The 21,712-nt window shown below is 38.5% G+C and overlaps 1 protein-coding gene across 6 annotated transcripts in view; it reads left to right on the top strand.

The window, feature by feature from the left end:
* LOC126050047 (integrator complex subunit 6-like) overlaps positions 1 to 21,712 on the top strand; it is a 42,494-nt gene that overhangs the window by 13,186 nt on the left and 7,596 nt on the right. For 3 of the 6 annotated variants that reach the window (XR_007509377.1, XR_007509378.1, XM_049827369.1), the window contains exons 3-11: positions 6,492 to 6,641; positions 7,336 to 7,425; positions 7,731 to 7,914; positions 8,817 to 8,945; positions 10,975 to 11,138; positions 12,191 to 12,343; positions 13,812 to 13,944; positions 20,011 to 20,105; positions 20,841 to 20,951. Coding sequence is in view for 4 of the 6 variants with exons in the window: in XM_049827369.1 (XP_049683326.1) it covers positions 6,492 to 6,641; positions 7,336 to 7,425; positions 7,731 to 7,914; positions 8,817 to 8,945; positions 10,975 to 11,138; positions 12,191 to 12,343; positions 13,812 to 13,944; positions 20,011 to 20,105; positions 20,841 to 20,951 (1,209 nt within the window). In the remaining 2 variants the exon portion in view is untranslated. Of the gene's footprint in view, positions 1 to 6,491; positions 6,642 to 7,335; positions 7,426 to 7,730; positions 7,915 to 8,816; positions 8,946 to 10,974; positions 11,139 to 12,190; positions 12,344 to 13,811; positions 13,945 to 14,139; positions 14,221 to 20,010; positions 20,106 to 20,840; positions 20,952 to 21,712 lie in introns of those variants that run through there. The other 3 variants (XM_049827371.1, XM_049827372.1, XM_049827370.1) reach the window with 3 other exon arrangements.

Genomic DNA, 21,712 nt, shown 5'->3' on the forward strand with positions numbered 1-21,712 from the left:
TTTCTCTTCTGCCTGCAGTAGGGTCATATCCAAGTTTTACCCCGAAACTCTGTTCCCTGTTTTGCTTTGCAAAACCAGATTTCCATGTGAAAAGCTACAGATAGGCTCCCTTGGCTTGCTAACCAAGATATATTTGTCTTTTCATCCATCCTTGCCCTAGAACGTTATTTTGCTACAGCAAAGGATAGGGGTGGCAGCTGTCTGCGTTCCAAACCTGTATCTAAGGCAAGGGGATACTGGAAGAGTGGGGAATAAAACTAGTAATAGAAATCACTTTGTGCTGGAGAGCCTAACACAGCAATAGCAATTACACACAGCTGGCTTGGTGCCATCAAACCTTCCTCCTCTTCCCACAAGCTTTGCATCAGACCAGTAAGGTCTGCTGGTGTACCTCCACCAGCACTCACTAGTCTTCCAAATCCAGGACAGTACAGCTTGGATCCAGGCTAGTTCATTGTGTTCAGCACTACCCTGATGATAAGCTGATTTCAGGCCTGTGTGCCAGTATCTTTCTGTGCTGGAGGTATGCTAATCTCATATCTAAGAGGTGGGTGTTGTGATGCCGTGTCCTGTGCCAAGAACAAAAAATAATTGATCTTGTGAGTTTCTTTACTAAGGGCTGTTTGATACTGTGCAGTGACAGGACTGGTATGTTGCATAAAAGTAACTAGAGAGCACAGGTACTGAAATGAGAGAAGAGTTATTCTGCAGCCAAGGTATAGATAGAACCCGAGAGCTCTGTTGCCTCAAAAATGGCATTCATAATTATTTGGAGGAGAGTCAATGTCTGTGTCTCTTAGAGCTGTTCCTTCTGCCCCATTAGCACAGTGTAGACAAACATTTGTGAGGATGAAATTAGTAGGTGGTGTAGGTTGTGTGATGTTGACTTATTTTAGGACTTTTACATGTTAAATAAGACACAATGTTTATAGCATAGTCAGTACCTTTCTTCTGCTGCGCATTATTTCTAACTAGTAAATCTTCGAACATCAAATAAAAACCATGGGGGTAGCATGGGCATTGATTGTTTTGTACCAACAAGCAGCATAACCCTGTCCTCCATGGGGCAGGGAGACACATGGTACCAGGACCTCTCCTCCTCTCCCCCTTCGCTAAGTTTTGCCATAGCAAAACCGGGATGACCAAGATAGTCTTTGTGTTTGCCAGAATTCCAGTTCCAAAGTTGCTGAAGCTGTGGCAGGGAAGCTCTGGGTTACGTAGGAGGGTATTCCCTGCTGCAGAACCCACTGAGCAATGCTGGGGCTGTGTTCAGGAGATTACAAAGAGGTGAAGGTATTTTGGTGTTGGAGAAGCAGCCTCTGGCACTATAGGGGGTCCAAAAGAATACTTCAGTTCCCTAGAAAAGAAACATTTGCTTGATACACAACATAGACGTGAACAGGTTTGAATGGTGATCACTTGTACAGTTACAAGTGAACAGAAAGGTAACTTAAAAATTAACCATTCTGATGATTTGGAAGGCGAAATGCTCTGCTGATTTCACTGTCTTCACACAGGACTTGCAAATTCCATAGCAGGAGTGGTTTCAGATTTCAATAGCTGGATTTTTTTCTTATTTTTTTCCAAATGGATGTCACTGACAACCTAGTATGCCACAGGCATGTTATCCTGACCTAGTCTAGGTTTTCTGAAGATGGGCGCATTTAATAATAGCTTGAATTATTGAGAAACTTAAATACTTTAAACAAGTTGTAATATCTAAAATACAATTCTTTGTAGAGGAACATTAGCAGTACTCTAAAAATCTGTATGTTTAAATAAATATTGAGTACTTACTGTAACACAGACTGTTGTGATTGGCATGCTAGATTGCAAATTGTCTTTACTTGGAAGATTATTTTTAGAAATGTTATAATTTTTGAATCAGATCTGAAAGCAATCCAGTGAACAATAAACTCTGCAGTTCTGTCTTGGCATTGCCTGTAGAAACGCTAAAGATGAAGACTTGCAGCCTCAAAAGCATCAGCTCCCTGGATTTCATGGAGCTGGTGAAATCAGGAGAGGCTGCTTTGGGCCTGGAATTCTTTTGCTCTAATGCCCAACCTCTGGGTCTGCCCCTGGAGGCTGACCAAACCGTGCTAAGAAATACCTGGAAACAACCATGCTGGCCAAAAATGTTGTGTTGTCCTTAAATTAAACACCACCACCACACCCCCACACCCCCCAAACAACAGCAGAAAAACCCTAAAAGCCAAAACCAACCAACCACACTACAATAAAACCAATAAATATGACATTTAAGATAGTGTAGGTGAGATTACAATGCTTATGTGTTACATGTATTCAAAACTTGGTAATGTTTTACTTGTACTTTGATATTGCTTTCTTTTGTGTGATAAAGGTGGTGGCTTCCCCTGCCCCCCAAGCATTTTATAAGATGTTCTTTCCTGCCTCTTGCAACTAAAATCTGCTTCTGTTGTTTCTCTGATGTCTTGAAGGTCTTTTTAAGCTACTGATCTGAATGAGATTTCCTTTTGCTGCTCAACTCTATTCCTTCTGATGTTCAGTTAGTTCTGGTTCTGGTTGTGGTAAATAAAACATTCTCTTCACTAGGTTGTTCACCTCAACATTTGTCTGAAATCTATATAATCTGGGCCTATCTACTGCTGAAAACAGCAATTTTGACCCTACCTGCTTCTTGAAGCAGCTTAAATGCTTCTGTAGCTGTATCGTGAAATAGAGCAGGGCATGGATTTGTCTGAAAGCTAAGTCATGAGAAAAAAATGTTACTTTTAAAGTACGTTAATTTTTTCAGTATTATTTGCTTGCAAAGGCTAAAGCCAGGAGCTGGAAGGTGGTATGCTGCTTCCAAATCTCAGGGTTTTGTAGGATGGTATCCAGAGCTTGCAGTTGTCAACACAGAAGGCTAAATGACACTGCATTTTTGCCTGTTCTTGGCATAAGCAGGCAGGATGAGATTTTTGCTTATAGTACTTGTTTTTTTCTCTGCTATCTTTGAAAGTCTTTTGGTATGTGTATACAGGCTAAAATTATTTGTTCATATAAATGGTCAAAGGAGAAGCTAGTAACATAGTGACAAGACAAAAGCTGCTGAGATTGCTATTAATAAATTCTGGGCATAAAATTTATTAAGTAGGAATATAATATTGAAGATGATGAGAAATTACGATGTTAGAGTTGGTTCATAAACAACTAAAATAATTAATGATTAGTTCTGACTTCATAATTATGGACTTGCAGACGATACATAGTTTTTGTAGAATATGTTTGTGTTCAGTCCTCTAAGGTTGTGGAGGTTTGGTTGGTTTATTGGTTGGTGGGGGGTTTTTTTGGTCATTAGTGTTTCTGCTGGCAAATGGAAGTAGTACTACATAAAAGCAGCACTTTTTTCTAAGCAGCATTAGTGGCAGTGTTTTGAATTTAGGAAGGATTATTATTTAATCACTTTAAAGTGCTTTGTTGAACTCATTATGCATATGCTCTGTATTACGTACTTGACTCTATTTTGCCCTAAGAATGATCCTACTGTATATATGGAGGGGAGAATATATAGAATTCTTGGGGCTTTAGTTTCTGTCCCTGAAATACACGTGTAATTATATACATGGGCTAGAGACTTTCTGGAAAAAACATTTTGCAGAAGTAGGCCTTGTTGTCATTGATTTTGGTGGTTTTGATTCAAAAAAGCTTGTTTAAGCTAGAGAATGTAGTACACTAACTGATCAGACCTTTATTTAAAACTGGGTATGGAATTAGGAAATCTTGCATTCACTGCCCTTGTTCACTTAATGAAAAATTCTTCAGTACTACTCTGTTTATTTGAAAGGTACAGTTCTCCTCAGCTTTATCTTTAAAGATCCTGTGAGAGGCTGTAAGATGAAAAATTATTTTCTTTGAAGGCAAACCAGTGGTGATCAGCTGCTCCTTGTACCTTCAGTTTACTCGGTTACGCATGGGAAAAATGGCAGCATATTTTGCAGGCAGTTGACCACACTGCAGCTAGATCAAACACAGTAGGAGCTGGAAGCCAAGCAAATGTTTTCAGAAAAGGAAAATAACAATCTCCACTGATATTTGGAGAGTCTGCTAATTTTACAAACAAATACTCCTAATTTCCTTAGAATTCAGATCAAGAGTTGTAGGCGAGGAATAGTGTTTCCTTTGTAAATGTTTTATTCCCTGCCATGTGCTTTTGCAACAAAGTAACTCAAACAGCAGTCTTTGCTGGAAAACACTTTTTGAACTACAGCCTGGCTATTCTCTCAAGAAGCTGGACTAATCTGATAGATGTTTTTACCAGACAAAACGAAGCAGTTTCGCCTACATCTAAGGATTCATAGGATGCATACAAAAAGATTTTTGTAATTGTTCTTTTTAAATTGTTTTAAGGCAAACTTGTTGGGATTTGGTGTTCTTTTACTCATTGACTAAGTGACTTTTACTCCAAACCAATGACCCCTTACTTTATTCTTGCTTTGGGCTGAGAGCACATGTGGGGACTTGCTGTGGCTCAGCTGGTGAGATGCTGTATTTTGTGAAGCTGTGGTGAGGGGATGTTGATAGTGTTTTATTGAGAATTACCCAGCTGATTCAACTACACTGTTCTGTTGAGTACAGTTCAGGTGCAGTTTGATGACAAAACTGGGCCAGTCCTGCTGGAAGTCTGTTCTTTCTTTGCCCCACTGCAGAATTTTCTCTCTCTCTCCCTTGCACTACTCTAAAGCTTGAAGAACTGGTTCAGGGAGCTAAACTTGACCAAAACCTGTTTTTTGTTGAATCTCGTTATGATAACTTCTGATTCTGAAAAGGAGCCCTTCTCAGTCCTCCTAGCTTAGGTCTGAGCAGAGACATTGATCATCTCATGTCTTTCCTTTCTGCTCCATTCTTGAATTTGTTTATGGCTCTAAACTTGTCAGTCCTATGGCCATCTACACAGCCAACAGTGTGTACTAGAGATTGGCAGTGGGATATATCTGTTTAAAAAGTACAGGAAAATCCTGTCCTTTCAGGTTCTTGTACAGCATGGAGTAGTCAGCAGGTAACTGTTGCTGAGCCCCGTGCACCGGGGAGGAGAGGACCTGCTCAGAGGTTGTCCCAGCAAAAGTCAGACTGTCTGAAATGATTCTCTCCGTGTCTGCGTAACTAGGATTCCTTGTGGAGCATGGGAATGTCTCCGGTGCCAGATGGTAGTGAGCCTGGATGAATAACTGCTTGCTTACTGTAGGAATGGTTTGGAGAGTAAGATGCGATAGCAAGGCTGATAATTGTGTGAATATCTGGGGTTTTCAAGCTTTGCTTGTTTTAGTTGAGGCAGTTTAAATCCTGCACTGATTCCCTGCGAGCTAGTGTTTGCTAAAATAGCTTACAAACTCAGCAGCGTACCACTTTTTAAGAGAAGGGTATGTGAATTGCAGCTGATGCGTGTAGCCCTGCTTACCATAGGATTCAGAGTGCTAGGTAGGACTGATTCATCCTCATCACTTTTTGCTGTTCCTTTGAATGTTCTGCAAGCTTTGTCAGCAATAACAACTTTTTTCATGACTTCCAAAATTTCAAGCTGTGATACTGAGACACTCTAAACAATGATTTGGTTCTGTGTTACATGGGGTGCTTGCAACTACTCCATAGAAAGTTTTGTGCTGGGAAGTAAGGACAGAATAGTGTAGTTGGAAGGCTGGCAGTTGAAATACCAAGGTAGGAGAAAGGCAGGGGGTTTGTAATGCAGAAGTGACAGAGGGTGCTTGATAGTGCATTAAAAGGCATAAAATGAGCCTGGGAGGTGTGTGGAGGAAGTACAAGAAAAACGGAAAAGTTGAGTGAGAGTCATGCAATGTATTAAAAATAGCTGATTATGATTTTTTTTAAATACGCTTGCATGCTTCCTGCTTGGGGATGTTGTGGAAGGGGGAGGACTAGGGAGCAGAGATGGCAGTCACTGTTACTACTAGTTCTTTATCTTTTTTCTTTTTAACTGTCACTGTTAGATTTTTTTTTTTAACTCCTGCATTAGTACACGTTGCATATGCATCCTTTCTTTCCTTGCAGCCTCGATTTATGGATAAAAGGGGGATGGGTGTATGACAGAAGAAGCAGCAACATTATGCTGCTTGTATCTTTGTTTTACCATCGCTATTACTTTGGCAGCTGCATTTCTGATTTCCAAATTTGACAGTTTCTTCTAATAAAATATTCACATGCTAAATCCAAATACTTCTGTTAATTCCATCACCTCTACAGCAGTTCTCATGGTAAGAGCTGGGTATTTGCAAATTTTTTCAAATGCTTGACAGTGCTTGTGTTTTGTGAGTGTCCCATTGTAGTGTTAACTGTTTGTTTCACATCAAGTTGTGCATACGTGAATTAGGTGTGTATAGCACGTAAATGATGCAGCGTATCCATTAATCAGGAATATAATTAATTTTTGGTGGGAAGGGAGATAAACAACAACTTGCAGTTGATTGCAGTTTGTTGCTAAATAACTAATAAGCTTTTTTTGTTTTACGTAATAGGCTGGATGGAAGGAAAACCATGCAACATTTATGAATGAACTGAAAAATCTTCAGGCTTCAGGACTAACAACCCTTGGTCAGGCACTCAGGTCATCATTTGACTTGTTAAATCTCAACAGATTAGTGTCTGGAATAGACAACTATGGACAGGTAACAAATCTTTTTATAGTCTTCTGCCTTCTTTATTTTTCTGTGTTTTTCGAAATTATAGTGGGCAAGGGATTTTGGTGGTTCGAGTTTGGTTTTCCATTTTACTACTCTTTAAAAATGTTGGATACCTGTGTCCCCCAAGTTTTAATACAGAGTGAACTTTTTTCTTTCTTATTACATCTGCTGAACATACCCTGGAATACACTAGCACTTTTTTCCTTTTTGAGCTACAAAGCAAGCAGTAGTATAAGTGACCCTAACTGTAGACGCACAATTGCTGTGTGTGGGAGTATGTACACTGGATAGTAGTGAATATGCTTTGCAGTTTTGTTACCTGTAGTTAATGTCCTGACTTCCTCTCTCTCACATTTGAAGAGTTTTTCACTGTTGTCATGAAATTGTGAGTTCCCTGTATTATTACCCATTTATATACTGCTTTTTGTGGGCTAAGAGGGGTTTTGTACTATTACTAGAGGAAAAAGACTAGTAATTCTAAAAATGTTTAGGGGGTGTGTGTGGGTGTACAGAGTAGCACATCTTGCATAGTTCTTTATGGCTCCACATGTATTGAAAGAAAATGACAGGATTATTTTGAAAGATTGCTCATCTTACTGTTTATTTTGTAATGACAAAAATATAAGCCTGTAACTGAGTGTTAAGGTTTCTCTTAGCATTCCTGTGCTTTTGTCTCTAGGGAAGGAATCCATTCTTTTTGGAGCCATCTATTTTGATTACCATCACAGATGGAAACAAACTGACAAATACGTCTGGAGTTCAAGAGGAGGTAAACTTGCATTAAATTCTTTCAAGTTATGATCTTGCAAGTTGGTACTATGTTGAGATTAATATTAATTGTATTTTCCTGCTAATAGTAATTCTGTTTCATCAACCTTTTCTTTAAAATAGAGAACAGAAACTAGTTATGCTGTCATTGCCCAACCGCTAAATTCATAGTTCACATGGGATTCCAGACTATAACTTCAGATAAAATAGTGGATAGGAGAGAATGGTGTCCTTTATAGAGTAATGAATAAATTTGAGTATTGGTTTGTCAAGTACTTGAAATATTCTTAAATCTTTCTTTACTAGCTTCATCTTCCTTTGAATTCTCCTTTGCCTGGAAGTGAACTAACCAAAGAACCATTTCGTTGGGATCAAAGGCTGTTTGCTCTAGTGCTGCGTTTGCCAGGAGCTGCATCTGCTGAACCAGAGCAGCTTGGGAGTGTGCCTACTGATGAATCTGCTATCACACAGATGTGTGAAGTTACAGGAGGTAACTGGATGTTACTTTGCTTTGGTTCACATTTGGTATTTTGCCTTAAAGTATTTCTTTTCCTTTGATTCAACTTCACCTCTTGCTGTTTTCTCCATCTGAATTACTCGGTGTCCATGTGAATCTGTGTGGTGTTTTTTAAGCTTGGTTTCCAGTAGCACAGGAGGACTTTGAAATAAAACCATATTCCTATTTCAGATCATCTAGATGCGAGAGAATTTTCTTAATGCACCAGTAGGAGGGATTGGAAAATTTCTGAGATTGTCCTGCCAGAGGCTGGCTTTGCTCAGTCATAAGATTTGTTATTTAAATGATGAATTGAGTGGGACAGGTATTATTGAAATGTTAATTGTGCTGCAGGGCTAATAAGCTAAATTTAATCTTAAAAGAATTAATTCTGGAGTCTGTTCCTTGAGATGTTGATAAAATTTTTTTTTAATTGGTGCTTGAAAAAATGTTGCGTGGGAGGGGGAAGTTCGGGTGTGTATAGAAGTTGGTAAGGTTTGGGTAGACAAAAGCAGATAGATTACATAGACTTGGTGAAATCGGTGTTCTTAAGGGACTTCTGTAAACTTGGGGACCAGCCTGATTTAGCCTTAATGGCCTCTTTTACTAATGAGTAAAAGCTCAGCAGGATGTTTTGTGTTTGGTGATGGGTTTTTTGTTTGTTTGTGGGGTTTTTGTTTTTGGGGTTTTTTGGTGTTTTTTTCCCCCCTCAGTTGTATTGCATTTGAGAAGTACTTTGCCTTTTACATAAACTTGTACAAAGTTTGTTACTGTTATTATTTTGGGTAAAACTGAAAGCTTTGGCAGTGTGACTTATATAATAAAACATCTTCCTTAACTAAAATTACTCAAAACTCGCTTTCATATTTTCCCTGTGTAATTTATCTCTTGCATAGGTCGTTCTTACTGCGTTCGGACACAAAGAATGTTGAATCAGTGTTTAGAATCTCTAGTTCAAAAAGTCCAAAGTGGAGTTGTTATTAACTTTGAAAAGTCAGGACCAGATCCAGCTCCTATTGGAGAAGGTATAGTAACTGTTTTGGTTTTTTCCCCTAATGTTCAAGAAGAAACGTTTTGTGTGCATGCAAATGTCCTTAAGCGTCTTCAGTGTCCTTCCTACCAGCTTTTCACTGTGGTGTACAGGATGGATCGGATGCCTAATACATTCTAAAAAAGCGATTCAGCTATAAAGCTTCTGTGCTTCAGTGATAGAGCTCTGGTATCTCTTTAAATACCCCAAATCATAATGTATGTGCTGTTCATAGCTTTTGAGTGGTTTTATGTTTGCTTATGTTTAGTCTTGGCTTTGTTATATTTTTACAAGTGTTTGATCCTTGATAAGTTAAATGGTGCTATATGTTTTCATGTATTTGTATGGATGATTGACCTGCTTGCTAGCTCTCCTGTCAATCTTTTTTCACCTCTTTTTTGGGGGGCTGAGGGAAGTCAATGTTTGCAGGAAGTAGTAAAGCTTGAATTAGTGTTGTCAAAACTTGGTTTTAAAATAATTAAATCCAGGACTAGTGTATTTAAACACTTAAACATCTCTAAACTAATCTCAATGCTTAATTTTCGGTATGTTTTCATTCTGCTATTAATCACAACACAGTAAGTTTCAGTTGAATGTTCTTAGCTGCAACTGAAAAACTGTGCAAAGAACAAGGAGTTATTTTGCTAGCTCTAAAGTGCGTAACAGGGAAGAAGAAAGTGCACTCCTAATGTGGAGCAGTTTTTCAGATTTGCAGAAATTCATGGCTGAAAGGAAGGAGAGCAAGCTGACCAGTTCATATTTAGGAAATGAGGATGTTCCTGGAATGTCAGAAACATAATAGCTTTCGGGATCCCCTGAGCATCCTAGCATAGCCAGTTTTATTCCTGCTTTCATTTTTGAATTGCCTTTTCCTTGCTGTATATATTTTTTTTTTCTCCTTTTGCTTATTTAAATGTCATTTTATTGGAAGGCTTTCCTATAATGCTGTGCAGGACAGCACCTCAGCAAATTCCTGTCTGCCTGTTGGCCCAAATGCTCTCCTATGTGGCAGAATGACTGGTGAAATTTGTTGGGTTTTTGGGGTTTTTTAAACTTCTGTCACATTTAAATCGTGATGCACTGTGGATATGAATGTATAAAAATATTGAGACTTTCCATCTTTATGGGAATTGAGAAAGTCCTAAACTAGAGAGAAATATGATAGGATCTACCAAAGCTATGAAAATCATTGTGTACGTAATGCAGAGAAACCAAATTGATGTGTAACTGAAAGGTGTTTTCCATAGTATTATTGGCCAGCTATCTAAAGCAAGGAAAATTCGTAATGTCAAATCTTTTTAAAATGAAGAAGATTCTTTAAATGGGTGATCTATGCTGTGCTGCTTGCTTTTGAAGAGCAATCTTTGAAAACTAATGGTGAAATTCTGTACTGCTACAAAATTCTTTGTCCTCAGTGCAAAGAGTCTGCTCTGGTATATTGCAGTGGACTGGCAGAGAGAACACTGGTCTTTCCAGTAGACAGTGGGGTTTAAGTGATCTGTGAATTGTTATTAATTAAAAAATATTACACAAGCTGCACCTGCAAGATGCATCTAACTTTTCTCCACTTTCAGTTTCCACTAATGGCAGCATCAGTCAGTGAGCTTTGCATCCTATGTAGAAAGATCATAGATGCACATTATCAGTCTTTACAGATGCAGCAGAACTAAAAACTGTAGGCTTGCTGTTGCCTATCAGATCTATGTCAAAGTACTAAGCTTAAGCAAATAGCATTTTCCATAATATGTGAGTATGCCTTGTTGCACTAATTATCTCGTGGCGATGCCACAGGAGCAGAAGAGTAGATGTGGGCAAATGTTATCATTGTTTCTCAGATGATGCTGTTGTACATTTTAAGGTATAGGTTTTTTTCACCCACTGATGTAAAGATCTGTATGTCTTTGGAACAATTGTAATGAAACTCCTTATTGGTTGCTAATACAGAAATTTTGCTGGGAGGCAAATGCATGTATGTAGCGCTTTATTTTCTTTTTTGTTGTTATTTTGCTTTGTTCAAATTTTAGATGGACTTGTTGATTCATCCAGACCCATCAATTCATTTGCTTCTCAACCGTGGCATAGTTGTCATAAACTCATTTATGTACGGCCTAACCCTAAAACGGGTGTTCCTGTTGGGCATTGGCCAATCCCAGAATCTTTTTGGCCTGATCAGAATTCACCAACCCTGGTAAGTAAAATAAGAACTGAAAAAAGGATTCTACACCTAATTAAAAAGACTGAAAATGAATACTACAGTAGTGGTTTACTTCCTCTGTTTACTAATATGATCTGACTTAGCTTTAAAAAAGGGTAGTTAAAACTGTTTTTAACGCAGAATGGTATCATCTAGTGTAGATACTGTATGCTGTGATGGTTTTTGCATCTCGATGGTTTAAACGGCTTTTGAAAGATTATAAAATTTAACTGTAAATTACTTCACATACCACAAATCGTTGTGAGCCTATTAAATTTTAATCAAAGCTTTATAAAATGTATTTATATGGAAAAAGGAGTATTTGTTTTTGATAGATGATCAACCATGCTTTCTCTGCTTAGTTTTACTTCATGTATGGACTCTTTCACTAGCAGGAAGAATTAAAACTGAAACAGAAGAGCTACCCCATTCAGAAAATGAGGAGAAGACAGCATTCATTTCTCCTTTTCTTACTGAAATAATCATACATTTGGCATGCCTTACTCTAAACATCTAGTTTTTGTTAGGCATGTTGTTTCTGTACTTTGCAAGTGCTCAAGGTACTGTCTGTCCATTTCTGCCCCCTCTCCCCTGTTCAAAAGGAAGAAAAATGAGACTTGTGGGGAATATCTTGAGATATCCTTTGTGAATAGAGTGCAGTTTCACATCTGGAATTCTGTGAACATCAAGCTGGGAAGCAGAGTTGAAGTTTTCTTTAAACCTATCTGTGCTGTTATAGGTTGATTGACATGGAGGTTTTTAAATATCAAGACAAATAGCTGAATATTAAGCATGCTTTTCTCTTGGTGGGAAGAATGTGTGTATCAGTGTATGGTGCTTTTTTCTTTTTTTCTAAGTTAGAGAAATCTTTGGTTAATCTGTATTCTGTTGTGGGAACATGTATCTTTTTTCTCTGTTAAAGGAAATTGTGGAAACTGAGAGTTTAAGCCTATAGGATGCTAAAATATCCACTTGTATATCTTTTTAAGAGATTTTTTTAATCACAAATACCAGACAATTGATGTGCTTTTCCCCCTTCCTTTTAGCCTCCGCGCACAGCTCACCCTGTTGTGAGGTTCTCCTGTGTTGATTGTGAGCCAATGGTAATAGACAAGCTTCCTTTTGACAAGTATGAGCTTGAGCCTTCACCCTTAACACAGTACATCTTGGAACGAAAGTCTCCCCATACCTGCTGGCAGGTATTTGCCCTTTAATTCTAGAAATGCAATGGGTATCCTAGGGTACTTTAGTCTTTGTAAGCCTGAGGAATTGGGGTCTGGTTGCAGACTCTGCATTTGATGAGAAGAAACATGTCAAGGTTTCAGTTACCTCCTTTCTAATAGAATTATCAGGAATCAGAATGAGTGTTCCCTCTACAGGCTTTGTAATCTCATTTAACTCTGTTTCTAGGTCCATCTCATTTTGCTAAGAAATGTGTCCTGCAAGTTCCATTTTTGGCTAAATCGAAATTCTCTGTAGGCTTCCATTTGCTTACAGGGAAAACCTAGCACTAGTTTCCATCATGTTACCTAATCAACAGTTGCAAATAATTTCCACTAGATGGTTGAAACTGCTAATGGGAATTGAATGGAAGCTGTTGATCTTGTTGACTAGATTGGCCTTGAAGAGGTCAAAGTTCTATTGCTGAAATCCTTTGTCACATGCTCCTTTTGTGATTTTTGGATAGGTGACTTGTTTTTGTGTCCTACAAAATAAGGATTGTAATTCCCTTCTGAATGGTGTTCCTGTAAAGAATGGCTTAATATGTACACCAGGAGTGTGGTTAATATGATGCAAAGATGTGTTTGGAGGTGTCTCTTTCATGTTTCTGTTTCCCTGATATATTTTCAGTTAAGTTGTAATATTTAACATGCATATTCAGAAAAAAAAATTAACTTTGTTTTAATAAACTAGTTCTAAAAATGTCCTTTAAGCATTTATAGGTACATTATTTGCCTAAGTCATTTTAATGACTCTGCTGTTTTTCAAAAACTGCTTTTCTTCTCCCAGCTACGTATCAGACCCTTACAAACTTGAGAAATAGGCTCATTGTCATAGAAACCACGTAACAAACCCTGTTCCTTATGCCCTGAAAAAAAAAGAGGAAAACCACTTCCTTTTTACTGCAAGGCTTACTTTTTTTTAGGGGGAAACCCATTTTTGGTTTGATGTGGGTTATTTTAACTGTCCCAATAAGAATATGTACCATCTTTATCCTATTGAAATAGTTGTTTGCATGTATTGCTTTTCAAGGTTAATACCCCATATATATATACTCCAAAAAAAAAAAAAAGCCAATGTTAAGAATGTTGGTGCTTGGCGCAATTAAAAGACATTCTTGAATGTTTGTTATGCTTAATTTCTGTGCTTAAAAAGTTTCTTTTCAGAGCATCACTTCAAAGTAGTGTCAGTAAAGCACTAAAGATTCTACTGTGCAGAGCATTTCCACATTGTCTCGGGGTACACTAAATGTTGCATGTCTCAGTTTTGTGACTGAGCAATGTATGTGCATGCTCAACCTGATGTGTGCAACCTTGAACTTGGCTGCTCTTTATAATTTGCTGTCTTAATGCAATTAGATTCAGATTGATTTTAATTTTTAAATGCCCCATGCTTAATATTCTTCATATTCTTCTAATACAGTGAATATCTCTTATTCTTTGTCAGGTATTTGTGAGTAGCAGTGGAAAATACAGCGAACTTGGCCATCCGTTCGGGTATTTAAAAGCAAGCACTACTTTAACCTGTGTAAACCTCTTTGTGATGCCTTACAACTATCCCGTTTTACTTCCGTTGTTAGGTGGGTAATAAATTTACATTGGACTGCCAATGCAGCTACTTCAGAGTAAAAGAAAAACAATAATGGTTGGTGTTCTGCCTTAGTTTGAGACATTATAAAATAATGGAGATCAGAGAGTAGAGAATGTTGCAAACTCTTTAACATAATTTGGGAGGAGAGGATTTTCATACCCCCTCTCCCTTTTTTTCTCTCCAGCAGAGGAGGAGAGCTACCTGCTTCCAGTGCATGTTTGATGCTGTTCACCTCCTAGACACGTAGCCTCTTCCTTAACCTGGAGTAAGCTTCAACCTCCATTCTTTTCCCTCATTTAGGGTGTGGTATATCCAGGTTTTGCAGTTGCTCTTGTAGCAGCTAATTTTTTACTGGAAGATCAGATGCAGTGTTTGTGTCATGGGTGTTGGGAAGAGGGAATTCCCTGATGCAGTTTAGAACAGTAAGAAGGAATTGAGCAGTGAAACAGTCTACATTTCTTCCCTCCCCAAAGGACCAGTGTGGTTTTTTTTTCACTCCCACAATGAAATTACCTTCTACAGGAAAGACGGTATGAAAAGGTACTGTGTGAATAACTGCCATAATAACTATGGCTATTAGGGTTCTGGCATAAAGGTAATGGCAGAGAGGAGAGTGTACTGGGTGCTGCTAACCCTTTTAGTTACAGATGCTGTAAGGCTTTTTTTGTTCTGTTTTTTGTGGGTGTGTTTAGTGATACAGAGTAACAGTGGAGATCAAGAGAATTAATGTTGACTCTTAACTGTCTTACACAGGATTTTTTTCATTCATTTCTAGAAAAAAACCCACAACTGAGTTCAGGAATGCTTTTTTGTAATCATGGTCATAACCAAAAAAAGAAATTTGTGCTTGCTGATAATTTGAGTGTGTCTTATATAGTCATCCATGTAGCCTAGTAATTGTCCCAAAGTGTGCAAGTAGGATATTTCTAGACTAAATTAGAGTTTCTGCAAGTTTGTAGCTACTGAATTACTGTAGCATCTCCACTAGCTGAAAAGCCATCGATGTTGACATTTGCAGTTCTGTGTCTTCCCTGGCAGCTCTTGTCTTTCCCCTGCCTTTTTTGCAGGGGTATAAAGCTTTTCCTACTCTTTCAAGAAAGGCATTTTTTCAGTATGTGTAGTGCTATTCTGCAGTTTAATCACCTGGTGTTCCACATCTTAAATTTCTGAAGGTTGTTTAAAGGAAAATGCAAAGCTTCCATGTTGCCTGAGTTGTAAAGCAGATGTTTTCTCTAGAATGCAAATACTGTGTATTCCATATTGTTAACACAAACGCATACACAAACTATTAGGTTCAGATCTTGTTCCAGGGCTTTGTTTATCCTTGGTCTCTAAGGCATGGTGAAATTAAGTTCCATGGAATATACGTAAAACGCAAAAGCAGAGCTGACCCCTTTCTCCTTAGTAGTACAGACTACCAAGGTGATAAGCAGCATACCTGTTAAATTATTTGTAGATGTTTTAAAAAATACTGACTATGTGTTTGTCTGGGTAGGTAGGTAGGGGTTGTTTAAACCCTCCCCCTGTGTCTGTCTTAATACATACCAATAGTGGATACTGATCGTTCAGCAGAGGACTGATTTGTATGTGTAAACGCAATCTTTCATTACTCTCACCCTGGTTAAAAAGGATGTGAGAACTTCCAAGCGCAGAAGTCTGCTCTATTCAGCCACTACTACCTGTATTGCCGCATAAGTGCGGTTCTAGTGGCTGCTGCCCTACTGGTAGAATATTGTGTTAGAGGCCTGGGACTTACCTTGGGATTGTACTGTGGATAATATCTCTCAATTCCTTCTAGTGACTCTTTCAGACAAAGCCAAAACCACTTTACAACTGTATTACTTGTACTGTCGTATCAAGTGGCTTATGTGTGATCAACCTTATAAACAGATGGCAAGATGCTTAAGATATTTTTTTTTGCTTGCATTTTTGTTTTCCTCCTGTGTTCTTGAGCTGGGGAAGTTTTAATTCTGTTTTTGGAAAATAATGTAAGAGACAGCCCTAAAAGACAGGTTAAGATAGGCATGCATGAGGAAGCTTGCAGACAATACTTGAGCAAACTGAAACAAGTTGTAGTGGTCTGTGACTGAAAGAGGTAAATTGTACCACCACAGCCTATAGATCTGGTGATTTTACATCTCAGTTTCTGCAAGAGTGGGTTTGGGAATGCTGTAGCCTCTCCTAGTTTGTAACTTAATGGATCTGCTTTTAGAATCTGAAGCTTTGTAAGGAAAGGAGCCAATTAATGAAAATTCATAGAACAGTGAAGCCACACTGTATATGTGTGTATGTGTAACATAGTCCATATGTTAACATGACCTATGCACTATGGTAAATTGGTTGTCTGACAAAAATTCTGGTCTCTAGTTCTTTTACAGAGGTAAGACAGACTATGTGGGACGTGCTGCTGCAGCTGAGCAGCTCCTTTTTGCTCTCATAGGAAAGGCTAGAGAGGCATCATGACTAGCCTGGGGTGGTGGTTTGGTCTGAGAACCGAGGCAGTAGGGTGCAGTTCTTGTCTTCTTTTTTGTTCAGGTGGAGGCAGACTTCTGAAGACAGAACTTTGCAGAGACAGATGCTGACATACTTTGCTGAGTATGTTTGGCCCACAGATTATAGACATTTCCTCTTGAAGGATTGTTGCCTTTAACTGATACTAGCAAAGCTGTTGTGCTTCAGATATTGTTCTATTTAAGACTATTATACGGCCAAGTTCATAAAGTAGAAGTCAAACAAAGGGTTAGAGAGAGAGCTTAGCAAAGATGAGGTGTATTTCTAAAGGCTTCTGCCTTGCCTAAGATGTTTCCTTGCCTGATCTTAGCTGTGCTAGTGGGAGGGCAGGCACTGCTGGGCAATAGGAGTGATTATTCATTAGGAGTGTCAGCAGAAGCAATAGTGAAATGGCCATGATGAAAATACCATGAGAAGGTGGTTAATCCCCTTTCTCTGTGGGTCTAAATATGCAGAAGGATGAGCATTCAGAAAATGTCTTCCTATGAAGGACTGCAACATGGACGGTTTCCTTTGATGCTTTTACAGGCTCCTTGAGAGAACCTGCAAGTAATCATTTTTTATATTTTGGAAACCAAGGGCTGCCTTTCTCACAAATGTGCACATAGCATGCTATGACACTGGGAGGGAGAGCCAAACACTTTGTATCAATGGAAAGAGTGCCACAATACCTTTTTTTAATGGTGGATGCTATTTTACATTGTAGTGCCTTATTTTTGGCTAGATTGTTTGCAGGGAAGGATACTACTTTTAGTGAATATAAAGTCTTGAGTCTCTACCGCTTAAAACAAATGAGTATATCTGTTAGAGCAGAAGCATTAGAAAGCCCAGAGAATTATAGGAGTCAACAGGGAATGGTGGTGTACTTGCTCAGATGGAATTTAATGTGAGTAGTGATTTAAAAAAAAAAAAAAAAAGTGTAAGTTTTTACTTTGGATTACATAGTGGAAGCTATCACTCACAACTAGACTGTTGTCACATGAACTGTTCTTGTAATTAGGCTCCAGCTGAACTAAAATTACCTGCTGACCATTCTTGCTCTCATGCTCTTCTTTTTAACTGTTCACTGAGCTTGAAAGTACATCAAGCCCCCCTATGTGGTACTGGGTATTAAAGATGTGTATTGGTATCTTGTTTGTCACAATTTGGTTGTTTTGTACATTAATCTGAAGTGGATAAAGACTTTGCAACACAGTTTTAAATTAACTGGTCTGTCTGTAGTTTTACCTGATCTCTTGAATTCTTGCAGCTTGTGGCCCTTTCCTAGTGTTTTTTTATACCATGTTCCAAATTATCCACTGCTTTCAGCTCCCTCTGAATTTAGAAGTAAAAAGAATTCAGCATTAAGTGGACTACGTAGAGAGTAGTGTCTGAAAATGAATAGGTTAGATTAAAACTAATTTATGAAAGTATTTTTTCAATACTTTTGGATTTTATCTACAGAAGTTTGGGATTTAATCTATGAAAGACATAGTTAACTGGCTTACTGTTTGTTTGCTGAATGTAAACTATTATGTGCAGCCCAGTACATTTCAAGTGCCTGCGTTGCAATCTGCTGACAGTGTATGTCTCAAACTCTTGTGATAGAGGCAGGTAAGATGTTGACGATGTTCCCATTGAAACTTGTGGCTATGTTTACCACCATGACTGTCTTCCTTTTGGAGGGTAGGAGTTCCTGCAGTGAGTTTGTGCTGTGGGGAGGCTCTCATTTTAAATAGACAAATCTTCACTGAAGCTCTGCTTAAAGAACTTCTTACTTGGATAGCAAAGATCAGGGAGGTGTTTTTGCATTTTATGTCTCAGACTACAGCTATGCTGTGGATTAGGGATCATAGCTAGCTGAGCCAATATGCATTATGAATGTGCCGTTTAAGAGTGGCTGTGCAGTCAAATTGCGGGCATTACATATACTGGGTACAACCTTCACAGTGCAGGAAGTGAGACAGTAAAAAGGCGTTGATAAGGGGTTTAAGGTTCAGGCTGTACTCATAACCAACTCATAGACTTTAAAATATTAGGACATACTATAATACTGAACATTTTAATGTTGGGTTTTGTTTTGTGGGTGTTTTTTTTAAATTTTGGGAGAGGGGTATACTTCCGTTTTGCTGGAAAAAGCTAAGAGGCCTATAAGATAAGAATGGATGTTACTTTATATTTGTTGTATGTCATCATATCATCACAGGTTCTTTGGGATAATAGTGCCAAGCATGTGGTTTATTGAGATTTTAAATGGAGTTTTAACTTGTCCTTTCAAACTCCGCCCCAATTCCTTCAGGCCAGGAAGGAGAACAAGTAGCATCTGTAGTGTGGTTTTTATATGTGATACAGAATTCATTTAGATTGGAAAATACCTGTAATTAAGTGTGGTTTCACTGTGAGAACTCGGAAGATCGTATCTTAACATCTGTTCGATTTGTGCAGAATACCATGCAAGTCAAATTTTCTTCTCCAAATATATCTTCCTGAAAGCTCAATCTGGAGAAAACAATTTCCTTGCTGCATCTGTCTTTCGCACACTCTCTTCTGTGCATCTCTTGTCTCCTGCAGCTCTCCCCAGTTAATTTTTGGACATCCCTTTCTCCAGTCCTGCATGTCCTTCCATTAGCCTCACTTTGCCAGCATGTTACAGCCATACTAAGGAGAAACTTGATTTCAACTGATGATTCATAATTTCAAGTGATAAATTGTAGGATACTGTGCTCATTTTTGATGTTTAGAGATCACTGTTACAATTTATAGCGTGCATGGCAAATAGGTACATGCTTCAACTCAGTGATTCCTAAATGGCAATATGCACACCGCTAGTGTGAGCAAGGTATTTCTAAAACAGCATCCAAAGGAAATAATCTGTCTGGTTGCCCCTCTCTCAAAGGGCAGCAGTTTTTATAGCTAATTGCTGTCTCTTGTCTATATCTGTGGGAGAGTTTGCTGCTCTGGCAGGAGACAAGGCAGTGTGGATGGAGGTACAACCCTTTTCTGCTGGGGGGCAGCTGCTTACTGTTGTCAGCAGAGTCCAGCAAAGCTGACCAGAAGGATTCCCTGCTCTGATACTTTTGTTTTGTTTTGTTTCCCATTAATGCCCAAGAATATTTTTTACTGGAGACCAGAATTCATCACGCAGGTTGAACAAAAGAAGGCTGGGCTGAAAATGGAAATTGAACCAAATCAATGTTTTTTGGTTTAATCAGATACAGGGAGTCCCTGATGATGTGAGAGAGAGGCAAGGGAGGTGAAATACTTAACAGGTGGATCTGTTGAATCTTCCATGCTGCTAGTAGTTCTGTGCAGTATTAAGTCTGGTGTACCTTGTAAGTTTGTCTATAATGGGGACTTGTTCTGGATTGTCTACTGCAGCTAGGACTGGGGATTCGCAATCCTTCAAACCTAAGGTTAAGAACAGTTTTTTGTGGGGAAGCCCCGATGGGAGATGGGTGGAGGGAGGAAAAAAAGGGAGGGAAACCTGGCACGTTGAATTTTGCATAATGCTAATGGTCTGGGACTATATAAATGAAATTTTCTTTTGTTGTTTTCCTTGTTGCAGATGACTTGTTTAAGGTTCACAAACTTAAGCCAAATCTGAAGTGGCGACAGGCTTTTGACAACTACTTAAAAACAATGCCACCTTACTACTTACTGGTATGTTCCTTTTCTCATTTCATCCTCCTGGGTATAATGGCTGGTGTGACCAGAGTCCTGTGCATCATACCTCTTCCTAGTAAATTTTGTTTACATAATTATGATGACATTTTAGGTAGTAAACATTTTGCTTTGCAGAGGTATGTAGATCAGGTCAAACATTTTTAAGAAATAAATTCTATTAATATTGAGTAAGAGTAACTATATGAAGATATTAAATATGTTTCCTGTTCATTAAATATTAAATAAGCCTTGATCTGATTGTTAGAGAAACCAAATTTGGCATTATTTTTGTAACTTGATAAGGAAAATGCAGATTTGTTTGTTTATTAATGTGGGTGAAGTGCTAGAACTTGGGAAGCTGATATTAAGAGAACTGGCTGGGCCAAATAAAGGGTGGGGGGAGGCACTGTGTCACCTTTACATGTAGCTTGGACAATGCACCTCAATATGGACTTGCATCATCCCGGCTATTCTGGTACTGAGCCTTTGAGTGGAAATTGCCAGTGGCACCACACTGTGTGGTGTCTTGGTAATGTGGCATAATGTCCATCGCGAGCTAGTTAGACTACCAAACTCATGTCACATGTTATCTGAATAGACTTGAATTTTAGTGGCCAAAAGTGGAAAAGCTAGAGCACTAATCCATGTGCCTTAGCTTCCTGTAATTGATCTTATAAATTTTTTTTTTAAAGACTTATTCTCTTACTATTGTGTATTTTGTTTTCCTTATAGCCATTAAAGAAAGCCCTAAGGATGATGGGAGCTCCAAATCTGATATCAGATAATTTAGATTGTGGACTTAGTTACAGTGTTATCTCTTACCTTAAAAAACTCAGCCAACAGGTAGTATTGATAAAACCTTTGCAATTAGAAGTGCGTTGATTATTTAGTTTGTGGTAATCTCATTATAAAGCAGTTAATCCCTGTGGGAGTTCATACGGGTGTACAGCATATATTATAATTGAAGATTGGTGAGCATTTTCACCGCCAATATGGGTGAATCCAGAGTGGTTCTGTAGCCAGTGATTGTGCCTTCTGTAAGTGGTGGAGGGGAGCGTGAAGGAGACCTCTTCAGCTATATTTTAAGTATCTGCTAGACCTTTAAACTCCAACGATTATCACTAATTGGATTTATGACTGCTCTTGCCGTTGTTCTTCGCAGCTGAAGTCAGAGGCTTGCTCTCAGTCTCATGTTTATTTGCATGTGCGCCTTGACAATGTGTATGTTCCAAAAAAAGTATGTTCTTGTCCACGGGGAATAAAATCACAGCTCAAGCTTTATATCTGAGCTTCCTGTTCCCTTCAGGTCAAATCCAATCCATGTGTTAAGCGTGACCTGGTGGGAAATGGTCTTACGTATCTTTTTCTCTTTGTCAAGAATGCTATTTCAGGTGTAACTGTCTTAAAGCTATGCCCCCTTAGCATGAATGGTTCTTACAACAGTAGTTTAATATCTAGAAGTCAGTGGGGAAGCAGTGAAGCCTTTAAAATTACAATGAAAAAATCCTCCTCCTTAAAGAATGCACAAAATACATTCTAAGAGCCTCTGAGTGACTGAGCATCTCTTAGACAGAAAACTTCCTGTGGTATTTCAGTAACTTAAT

Source organism: Accipiter gentilis, chromosome 24 (assembly GCF_929443795.1).
Source record: "Accipiter gentilis chromosome 24, bAccGen1.1, whole genome shotgun sequence".
Lineage (NCBI taxonomy): Eukaryota > Metazoa > Chordata > Aves > Accipitriformes > Accipitridae > Astur > Astur gentilis.